The sequence below is a fragment of the Serinus canaria genome, chromosome 9 (assembly GCF_022539315.1).
Source record: "Serinus canaria isolate serCan28SL12 chromosome 9, serCan2020, whole genome shotgun sequence".
Lineage (NCBI taxonomy): Eukaryota > Metazoa > Chordata > Aves > Passeriformes > Fringillidae > Serinus > Serinus canaria.
In genome coordinates this window covers 1678887-1690057 of record NC_066323.1, presented here as the reverse complement: position 1 = coordinate 1690057, position 11171 = coordinate 1678887, and the positions used below count along the sequence as shown (strand labels likewise).

At 48.7% G+C, this 11171-nt stretch overlaps 1 protein-coding gene across 4 annotated transcripts in view; it reads right to left on the bottom strand.

Moving 5' to 3' along the window:
- Window positions 1-3656: 3656 nt before the first annotated feature.
- The window catches only part of SMC4 (structural maintenance of chromosomes 4), a 28269-nt gene continuing 20754 nt past the window's right edge, over window positions 3657-11171 (bottom strand). For all 4 annotated transcript variants that reach the window (XM_009088994.4, XM_030227095.2, XM_030227094.2 and 1 more), the window contains exons 12-24: window positions 10939-11124; window positions 10324-10485; window positions 9949-10174; window positions 9781-9860; window positions 9020-9172; window positions 8802-8928; window positions 7769-7958; window positions 7121-7265; window positions 6365-6538; window positions 5817-5999; window positions 5041-5273; window positions 4471-4654; window positions 3657-3957 (exon numbers count right to left, since the gene is read on the bottom strand). In XM_009088994.4, the coding sequence (XP_009087242.1) occupies window positions 3769-3957; window positions 4471-4654; window positions 5041-5273; window positions 5817-5999; window positions 6365-6538; window positions 7121-7265; window positions 7769-7958; window positions 8802-8928; window positions 9020-9172; window positions 9781-9860; window positions 9949-10174; window positions 10324-10485; window positions 10939-11124 (2232 nt within the window). In that variant the 3' untranslated portion in view covers window positions 3657-3768. The remainder of the gene's footprint in view (window positions 3958-4470; window positions 4655-5040; window positions 5274-5816; window positions 6000-6364; window positions 6539-7120; window positions 7266-7768; window positions 7959-8801; window positions 8929-9019; window positions 9173-9780; window positions 9861-9948; window positions 10175-10323; window positions 10486-10938; window positions 11125-11171) is intronic.

Below are 11171 nucleotides of genomic sequence, written 5' to 3'. Positions count from 1 at the left end.
GAATTGCCTCTGGGAATACTGATCGCTGAGTTTGGGTTTTGTATCCATATTTATATCTTATATATATTAGATATATCCTGAATTTTGGAGTAGAATTTTTTTTTATCTGATTTTAGGATAGCAAATAGAAAAAGATTTACAATATTAAAAGGACAAAAATGATTCCACGAATCAGCTGTGCCTGGTGGGAATTTTTATTTTAAGGAAATAAAGGAATAATAGGAATAAAGGAAAATAAGGAATTTTTATTTTAAGGGGGGAAAAAAATCAATCAGCTGCCCTGGAATTTTAGGATCTGAGAAGAAAAAGCTGAGAGGAAAGGGATTTCTTGAGAGAAGTTGATCCTTTCTCTGCTGGAAGTGGAATTATCCCTGGTTCTTTTCAGCATTCCCTGGACAGAGCTGATCCCACCTTCCTTCCCAGCAAGTTGGGAATTTCTGCTTTGGGAGTGGGTAAAATGGGTAAAACCCCTCATTTCTGCACGGAACAGAGAATGACCAAATTTAAAGGATTTCAAGGCAAACGAGACCCTGGCAGAGTCACTTCACAGCTTTAGGATGCCTGCAGATTAAAAGTCAGACTTTTTGCCACTTTTAACTATAAATGTTTCCTCAGCTCTGCGTGTCACCGAGCTCTGGCAGGAGAGCTGCTCCTGGGGCTGGAAGCAATTAGAGGAATTCTGCATCTGGATCAAATATTGGGAGAGGAAACTTAGTAGCTGCAAACGTGTCAAGTTTACAAACTCGCTCGGGGTAAGTCGTAGCTACTGCTCCAGTGAAACGGGGGCACAGAAATCGCTGGGAAATTGAAATTGCTGCATTATCCACAGGGAGTGGCTGGAAGCTGCATTTCCATCAAATCATTCCCATTTTTGCCAGTGGATCCATTAGAAATCCTGTATTTACCCCGCTGGTCTGGTGTGCCCCAAAGCTGAGGAAGACTTTTCCTTAAGTTGTCATTAAAATGTCAGTGCTTTCAATTTTAAGTTTCTATAAAGCACTAAAAGCTGCTCTTACTAGAAAAGGACCAATTTAGGGAAGCTTTAAATGCCAATTATTGGTAAATGCGTTGCAGGAGTTTTGTAATTTAATGGAAAGGCAGGTGAGGGTCAGAATCTATCAGCAGTACAGACCGTGGGTTTGGTCACTGATTTAATTCCTTTGCACTTGAAATGCTGCTGCTTCTTGAATTCTGAATTTAAGTACATCAAATAGATGAAAACCAACAGATGTTCTTACTCTCAGTGTTGTGAATTATTGTCAAAAGCTCCCTTATTTCCTGCTCCTAGTTTTCCCTCTAAGGTTTTCCTCATGTGTTGGGCAGTTTGTGATTAGAGCTTGAGGGGTTTTATTATTTGAAATGTAATTCTTGCTGCTTCCCAGATATTTGTACAATATTCTCTACACACTAGTTTAAAGACATGATTAAGTAAGTTTGGAATGATGGTGCATTATTATTTACATCACAACAGTCAGTGAGTTTCACTTCCAAATTCACTTTGTAACAGCAGAGAGTAACTTCAGTGAACTGTAAATTAATAGAGAATAATGTGGAATATGAGAATATTCACATTATTATAATGTGAATATGAGAAAAGCCTTCATTGGGTGCTTCTCTGGGCCTGCCCACCCTCCCAGGGCGGAATTCCTTCCCAAAAATCCCACCCAGCCCTGCCCTGTGTCCTGGCACGACCCGAAAACCTCTCAGCGGTCTTCGGCAGCCAAGGCAGATAAATGAGCTTCAAAGAAAAGACGAAATAATTTAAATTTCGGCGGCCAGCAGCTGGCACAAGCTGCGGTTCCGTGTCTCCCTTTTCCACCTTCAAGGTGAAATTTTCCGCGGGTTGTGGAGAGGAAGGAGCTTGAGGTGCCGGACACAGAGCGGGGATGAACGCGCGGCTCCCGCTCCGCGTCCCTCCTGCCCCGGAGCGGGGTCAGCTCCGCTCTCACTCCCTGAGAGCCCCGGAGCGGGGTCAGCTCCGCTCTTCCACTCCCTGAGAGCCCCTGAGCGGGGTCAGCTCCGCTCTTCCACCCCCTGAGAGCCCCTGAGCGGGGTCAGCTCCGCTCTTCCACCCCCTGAGCGCCGGAGCAGGGTCAGCTCCGCTCTTCCACTCCCTGAGCCCCGGAGCGGGGTCAGCTTCGCTCTTCCACCCCCTGAGCCCCGGAGCAGGGTCAGCTCCGCTCTTCCACCCCCTGAGCCCCGGTGCGGGGTCAGCTCCGCTCTTCCACCCCCTGAGCGGGGTCAGCTCCGCTCTTCCATCCCCTGAGCCCCGGAGCAGGGTCAGCTCCGCTCTTCCACCCCCTGAGCCCCGGAGCGGGGTCAGCTCCGCTCTTCCATCCCCTCCGTGTCCCTCCTGCCCCGGAGCGGGATCCTCTCCGCTCTTCCCCCCCGCTGAGCTCCGCCACCGCAGCGCCCCGAACCGCGCTCCTGCGGGCCGAGGGAAGAGCTGACCCCTACGGCCCCGGCCCTGCCCTCCCTCCGTCCCTTCCCTTCCCTCAGTTCCGCCGCTGCTCTCCCTCCCTTCTCTCCCTCGGCTCCTTCCCCTCCCTCGGCTCCGCCCGTTCCCGCCCCCGCTCTCGCCATTGCCATTTGAGGGCCGTTACCGAGCGGGGCGGCGAGAGCGGCTCCAGCGCCGAGCACAGGAGTTCAGAGCTCCATCACCAGCGGAGCTTCCCGGGAGAGGCTCCATCGCCGGGCGAGCTGATCAAGAGGGGCTCGGAACGGCTCCATCGCCGAGCGGAGCTCCCCGGGAGGGCCCAGGCGGGTGCTGAGGGTCCCCGCAGCCTGAGGGGCCCGGCCCGGTGAGCGCCGCCCTCCCGGGACCCCGCGGGGTCGGGGCCGCTTTTCTCCTATTTCAGCTCGTTCCTTTCGCTGTGACTCGCGGGTTCAGGTGCGGATCCCTTTCCCAGCTCTGAAGTTGTTTAGAAATTCTAGTTCTGGCTTTTACCACGCTGCTACTGTTTCCCACTGTAACCAGTATCTGGTGGCAGACTGCTGCTTTTCCCTGATTTTTAAGGGTTGGCTGTGGATGATATGGATATGGTTGGGTGGGATTGGGGTTTTGAACTTGGTTTCCCCCCTAAGTGCGGAGGCAGGGAATTCCCGCTCAGATGTGTGTTCTGTGTTTGTGTGTGTCCCCACAGGCCGTGGAGGGGCTGGAGGAGGAGCTCACCTGTCCCAGCTGCTGAGACAGCTCCTGGGAGCTCGCACAGCTCCTGCGGGCCGGGCCGGCTGCGGGGATCCTGTGCCCGCAGGAGGGGCCGGGATGTTCCACAACTGCGGAATTCGGTCCTTAACATCCTGCTGGAATTCTCTGCCAGAGATCAGGGGCACTGCTGAGCTTCCCCTGCTGGAATTCTCTGCCAGGGATCAGGGGCACTGCTGAGCTTCCCCTGCTGGAATTCTCTGCCAGGGATCAGGGGCACTGCTGAGCTTCTCCCATAACTCTTGGCAGTTTTGCATTATAGTCAATGACACTGATTCCATAAATTGCTGTCTGTGCCTTGGGTGCTGCCCCTGCCCAACCTGATGCATTCTTTCTTTTCATCAATTTACATCTCCCTTTCCTCAATTTTTACGTGACATTCAAAAACTGGAATTTATCGATGCTGGGTTTATATTAACAAGATCAATTTTTTGTTTATATTAACAAGAACAATTTTTTACAACATTTATTTAGAATTTACAAAACAAAATGAAGTCTATGATACAAAATGAGAACAGACAAAAATGAACAGCAGCCATGGGGCTGGAAGGTGCTTCCTCCCTCTATCTCTGGGCTACACTGCACTCAGCAAGACCAAGTTCCTGCAGTCCTTTCAAAGGCAGGATTTTGGGGTTGGTGGCCACATTTTTGGTGGTGTTCTGGGTTTTAAAAATCCCAATTAATCTGTCTGCAATCTCAAACATGTTGTTCCGCAGGCTGATGATGATGAACTGGGCGTTTTTGGTTTGTTCCTGAAACAGAAGGGATTTGTGTTAGTGCCCAGCATTCCCAAAATCCCCTCTGTCCTGGTGTGGCACACAAAGCCACAACTGCAGCTGCAGGCAGGGAATGCCCAAGTGCTTCCCTAATCTGAAGTAGCTGCCCCTAATCTTTGTCAGTTAATGATAACTCTCAATATTCAATGTTTAATTACCTGAACTGGAGCCCTGTAAGGGGTTTGCTTTGATTAAATATGCTGAGGGCAGAAATCTTAAAGGCATGAAAACAATTAATTACTGCTAATTAAGATATAGATCAAAGACACTGATGGGAATAACATGGAAGTGTAAATCCAAGGAACCTTGGGAAATGACGAGCTTGGAGGCATCAGCACCAGCTAAAGTTGTGTATTCTGCCAGCAGCTGATGGTTTTGGGGGAGGTCTGTGTGTTCCAGGGGGAGCAGCCCAGACCTTACATCTGGCTGTGAGTGTGTGACTTTGTCCCTTCTGGAGGAGGAGGCCCCTGCCAGGACCAGAGAACTCACATAGATGTACAAGGCCACGATGGAGACGTTCTTGAAGTCGAGGGCGGCGTCGATCTCGTCCATGAAGTAGAGCGGGGTGGGTTTGTAGTGGTGCAGGGCAAACACCAGCGCCAGCGAGCTCAGCGTCTTCTCTCCCCCTGACAGGTTGAAGATTTTCTTCCAGCTCTTCTTGGGAGGCCGGACACTGGAACAGAGCAAGAGTTGGGGCTCTCAGGAATGCTGATCCTGCCTGAGCTCAGCTGGGTAACAGGGGCTGTGCCTCACTGCCTTTCCCAGCTCTTGGATTTCTCCTGGGAGCATTCCTGCTGTCATTCCCTAGGCAGAATGAAGTGGCCTGGGAATTAAGAAGTGCTGGGAAATGAGTTCAAAGCTTTCCAAGTGCTTTAGTTCCTGATTTCTCCAGGAGAAAGAAAGGAATCTGAGAGCTAAAAACTTGTGGTTTCTGTCACTATTAGCCCACATCAAGCCTGTCTTGGATCACTGATGATCAGTGAGCATTTACTTTAAAAACAGGTTGAAAAAAGGACTATGATGATTAAAAATTAATGGAATATAAAGTATTTTAAAAACCTGAACATGATTCCCTCTGAGAAGGGATCCAGACTGTCCACAAGCTCCAGCTCAGCATCCCCTCCCAGCGTGAGCATCTGGTAGTTCTCCTTCAGCTTGTTGGTGATGACATTAAATCCTGCCATGAATTCGTTCAGCCTCTGTTTCCTCAGCTCTTCAAAGGCCTCTCTGAATCTGTCCCTCTCGCTGCTGATGTTGTCCAGTTCTTCCACGTGCTTCAGGTACAGCTCTTCCTGCAGGGGAAAACAGCCAAGCCCAAGAGCCCTCAGTGCAGCTGCAGTTTGAGTTTAAACCTAAACACTTTTCCTACCATTTGAACATTCCTTTTCCCCAGCTTGGCTAACAGCCCTGAAACAAAACCCCCAAATTGTCTCTCTTTTCCCATCTCTGCTGCTGAGGGAAAACAAAAAACCAAACCTGTGTCAAAATAAAAAATACTTCCTCTGTTGAATGGTTCACTGTTACTGATGTGAGGAGGGGAAAATCCGGGTACTGTGTGTCTGTCCTGGCTGTGAGGACTTGACTCTGTTAAATAAACATTCCCAGGAGAATCATGGAATTACTTAGGTTGGAAAAGACTTCTAGATCACCCAGGAAGTTGTTGTCACCTGACACTGACGGTGTGGGAAACAAAAGGCACAGGGAAGCTCCCAGAAACAACTGTCACCTTGGCTAAGGAGCTGCTAAAGACAGGAACCGGCAGATTCCAGGTTCCGAAAGGAAGGGGAGGGATCAGCCAGGGCAGGGCTGTCCCCCCGGGATCGCCGGGGCTGTACCTTGCGCCGGTACTCGGCGATGGCGCCCAGGTTGGGGTGGAGCTGGTGGCACTGCGCCTCCAGCAGCGCGATTCTCTTGCTGAGCACGTCGGGCTCCTGCAGCGCCTCCAGCTCCTCCTCGCTCAGCGCCCGCAGCTGCTCGGGGGCCTCGCCCTCGATGGCGTGCAGGGACAGCTTGGAGATCTGCAGTGAAACACAGCGGGTGGGGAGTTTAACACACACCTGGAGCTCTTGCTAAAGGAGTTTTTTCTGGGTTAGTACAGGGAAGCTTCTAATCTCCAAATGCTCCAAGATTCTTTCCACATGTCCCTTTAAAATAGGGACCAAAAAAGAGAATCAATTCCCTTTATGCTATTATCCTGCTCCTGCATATTCAGCAATAAGCATCCTCTGTTTTCTGAGGGGATATTAGTGAGTTCATCCTGTGAGATCCACAGAGCAGCTGGGGCTGCCCTGGATCCCTGGAAGTGCCCAAGGCCAGGACCCTCCCAACCCAAAGCATTCCACAATTCCCTGATTTAAGTTTATGGAACTAAACCATTTCCTACCTCTTTCTGCCAGTATTTAACCTTTCCCTGGTGGGTGGAAATGTGGCTGTCAATTTGTTCAATTTTCAGCTTGATGCTCAGAGCTTCACTTTGGAGGGCATGTTCAGCATCCCGAATAGTTTTCATCTCCTGGAGTAAATTCTTCTGCTCCTCCTGCAATGCTGGCAAAGTTTCCTGAATAGAAAAATGGCAAATGCCCCCAAAAAGGGCATTCATCAATTACCTACAAAAATGCTGCCCCTTTTTTGGGTGAAAAGTCTGTTTTCACTTAATTTATTCACGGCTGTGGATGGAAACAAATAAATATTCTTGGATTTATAACTGATCCCTGAACTCTGGAATGACTGAGAAAATGCTGCAGTTTGTACTTCCATTCCAGATCTGGATCAAACGGGTCCTACACTCATTTTTAGCTAATTAGAGAAAGATATAAAATCTTAGATTTTTGGAAAGTATTTCAGCCATCCTGGTTTTCCCTCTCTCACAGAAATCTAGATGGGAAACTAAAATCCCACATAACTGGAAAAGTTTTATGTTTAAACAACTTTTAAACCCAGCAATTTCTTTGGGGAGACCTGGTGTAAGTTTTTTCCTGAACTGGGTCAGGATAAATTTCCAGGTGAGTATAAAAAATGGAAATACACCATTACCACAGCCTGGCTGCTCTGCAGAGAGAATGGGATATCAGTGGGACACAGGGAGGATTCAACTCCTCTCCCAGATTTCCCTGGGGCCCAGAGTGGTCCCAGCACTCACCTCAGCCTGCTTGCACTCGTTCATCACCTCGGTGGCTTTGTCCTCCAGCGTTGTCATCTCTGCTGTCAATTTCTTCATTTCCTTCTCATTTTCTTCCATCTCCTTCTCCGTGCGCTGCAGAGCCTCCTCAGATTTCTTCAGGTTCCTGCCCAGGGACAGGGAGCTTTGTGCACCTCACAGAAAATAATCCCGGAGCACAATCTCACTGGCAACAAGGAGCAAGTGCTGGTTTAGGCACCAACTCCCACACTCCAGAGGGATCCAAGGAAAACAAAGTTGTCTTCCTCAGCAGCCAGACCTCAGTAAATGACTTCGTTTCTTCTTTCAGAGTTTGGAATCTCTGTGGAGTGGTGAGCTCCCATAAAAAATAGATCCCATTTTATTTCCTGACAGAGCTCCTAATAAAATCAGTCCCTTCAGATTTGAACTGCTCCAGCACATCCAATCAAGTGCTATTTTGGACTTTATCTTGAATATTGCAGTTAAGGCAATATTAAAGAAATAATTCAGGCAAATATTAGAGAAATGCTGATTAAATGTGACTTTTAAACTACTAGAAACTACAAAATTTGACTTCCCTTTCCCTCCCTGAGCCCCACGTAGACAGGGAGTGAGTGCAGCTCCAGCCTGAGGCTCCCCGTGCTGTACCTGTCTGCAGTCTTGGCTGCCACCTGGGCCTTGGTGATGGCTGAGGAACATTCATCTATTTCCTTGTCAATCTTATCAATTTTGTCCTGCTGAGCCTTCAGTTTCTGGTTGTTGGTGTCCATGATGAGCTGGTGCAGCCGTTTCACCTCCTCCTCCATCTTCCCGGCCTTCTGAGCCACACGCTCATAATCTGTGGGTGAGAAGGGAGTCAGGGCCCTGTGCCAGCCTGGGCCTGCTCACGGGCACCAGCAGGAAGGGATAAAACAGTGGAAGTGATTTCAGGTGGAAGCTCTGCTCTGCTCCTCTCTTGAGAAGTGCACATATTCTCCATGCTCTGACAAATGATCGGTTTAACTGTGACAAACTTCAGAACCCACCCACTCCTTTCTGGCACTGCTCTACCAAAGCTCTCCTGCCACAAAACCCACTCAAGATGGATTAGGTAATGTACACAGAGTCCTTCAACACAGGAGGTGTTGTGGTGGTGCATTGCAACTTACTCCAAGCTCATTGCTTTAATTTAATTAATGGGAAGATGCTCAAGAGGTAAATTTTTAAGAACTGGCCACCAGCATTTCCCAGGGGCTGGTGTGAATGTGTGGTTCCTGCCCCTCCTGAACAGCATCACTGCACAAAAGGGAAGTGTTCCCACAAACAATACAGGGATTTATTTTAAAGACTCATGGAGAGCCTGGCAAAAACCTTCACTTGCTTTTTATATCATTGCCTCCTCATTAACAATTATTACCCCTAATTAAACTAAGTTTCCCTATGAATGTATGACACAACCACAAAAACCTAAGCAAAGAAAAAAAATACTGAAATTCATGTTTACTTTAGCTTGGCTAAAACATGAACTTGAGCGGTTGCAAAGAAAAGGGGTTTTACTTTCTGATCTCTAGAAACACCTTAGGAAAACGAGGTCCCAAACCAAGACAGGGAACTGAAGTACAAACCCAAACCCATTCCTTCCTCTATTGCTAAAAGAGATTACTACATCTTTTATCTCAAATCCCCTCTCCACAAAATGTACCTTTTTTATAACCATCAAGGACTTTCTCCAACTCCTTCTGTTTGGTTTTGTCTGGAGCAGCAGCGACGACGTTGGCTTCGAGTTCCTTGATTTGATTTTTGAGATCAATTTCTTGCTCAGAAAATCCCTGCAGAGAACAAAAAACTGGGCTGGAATCTTGTCCTTGGGAGCAGCCAGGCCTGTGTGGGGCTGAGGCTGGCAAGTTCAGGGCTTCTCACCTGGATACTCGCTGAGTATTTCTCCGAGGTGTTCCTCATCTCCCGGATGTCCTGCTGCAGTTTCCTTATGGCTTCCTCAAGCTGGGATTTCTCCTCCTCGCACTGCACGGCTCTTTTGGAATCCCTCTGCAGCTGGGATTCCATCTTGCTGATCTACACACAATGACAGGATTATTTACTGATGGCACCATGACAAAACCAAGCTGGGGCTCATTCCTGTGGAGTAAAACCTTCAGCTTGGGGAGCCTGAGTGTGGGAACATCAGCTGTGCCAGTGAGAAACAAGAGGGGCAGCTGCAGATTAAAACCTCAATGGCATTCAGAAGGAAAAGCAAACTGCAGCCTGCTCTGCCACAATGGGGTCCAGGCTATCAACGGGAGCACTGAGAGACTGAACTCAGTCATGGGCTGGGCTGTGAACAAACACACAATCCCTGAGGCTGGAAAAGCCCTCCAGGACCACAGAGTCCACCCTGTGCCTGGTCACCACCTTGTCCCCAACCCAGAGCACTGAGTGCCACCTCCAGGGATGGGGGCTCCAAACCTCCCTGGGCAGCCCCTGCCAGTGACAACCCTTTAATCCCTGATGCACTTTAAAGCATTCTAACCTCTGCCAACATTGGGAATTTTGTCTTTGTAACCCTTTCTGATTATCTTCCATCCCAGACTGCTCCTGCTCACGTGTGTGTCAGAGGCACATGTGTGTCAGAACTGCCCAAATGAAGGAATTCTGCTAGAATTCCATTTCCATGATGTACCCACCTCTTCTTCTGAGATATCCAGCACGACTGAGGAGCCCATCCTGCCCTTCATGACCTTTCCTCCCCCACCAGTCATGGTTCCTACAGAAAAAGGGATGAAGAGAGCTCAGAGAACTCCTTGGGCTGTGATATCACTCACTAAGTGCTTCCAGTGGAGCTCCAGCAGTACCTGACACCTCGATGATTTGTCCTTGCAGGGTTACCACCCTCCACCTTTTCTCCTTTTGGAATGCTATTCTGGTGGCTTCTTCCAGGTTTTTGGCCACCAGAGTGTCCCTGAGAGCGAAGTAGAACGCCAGGCGAACCTTGGGGTCCTCCACCTTCACCAGGTCAAAGAGCCGTGGCGCGTTCTCAGGAGTTGGGATTTGCTGCATTTTCTTTTCCCACACAGCCATCTACGTCCACAGAGGAAATCAAGGAATCAATCTTTGGGGTGAATGCTGAGGTCATCCTGTTATTCTATGGCATGTTAAGGCTTCAAAGCAAATGGAATTAGATTGCAATTAACACTAAAATGGTTTGTTTTCCCAAGAGTGGGACTCACCTTGTCCAGGGCTATAAAGGTGGCAACTCCAATCCCTCCAGCCTTCAGGAAGTTCACACAGGCCTGGGCAGTGTCAATGGTGTCCACAACAATGTGGTCCAAGGCTCCACACGCAGAGGAAATGGCCACGTCGTACTTGTCATCGATGGCTCCCAGGTCTCCCTGAGGATGGAGGGACGAGGGGCAAACACTGATTAGTTGGCACCTGAGCTGCTCTTTGAGTTCTGTCCCAGCAAATCCATGAATGCACTTCTTATCATCTGAATAAACTGATTTTTCTGAAGCAGAGATAATTCTCCTTGGACAAAAAAACTGCAGAATACAAAACCAGCACTTTCACAATTAGACTGATGTGCACCAGGAATGAAAAACTCAGCTCTGAATTTTCAGGACTTTAAACCAACATTACTTGGAAAGAACTGAAAATGTTTGATTTTACAGCAAGTCCAAGGGATTTACAGCTCTGCACTCCAAACTCCTAATGCCAGGGAAGCAAAGCATCCCTCTCCAAACTCCTAATGCCAGGGAAGTGAGGCATCCCACATTTCATCACAGAACACCACTCAGCTCCTCCAAAGTTCAACACTAGAATTCTAACAGCCTTCCAACACTTACCAGCCTTCCATAGAGGCCAGGAATATTCCCACATTTCTTCTGCTGGAGCAGAGCCTCCAGCACTTTTCCTCGGCTGCGACTCTGTGCTAAAGAACTTTTGGCTTCCTCTACTTTTCGGCGCAGGTTTCGCACGAGATCCTTGGTCCCGGATTCTTCCTTTCCCAGCTTCTCCAGAGCATTCTCTTTCTGGGGGTTCAAAGACACTGGCTCAGCCTCCCAAAATCTACTGGATT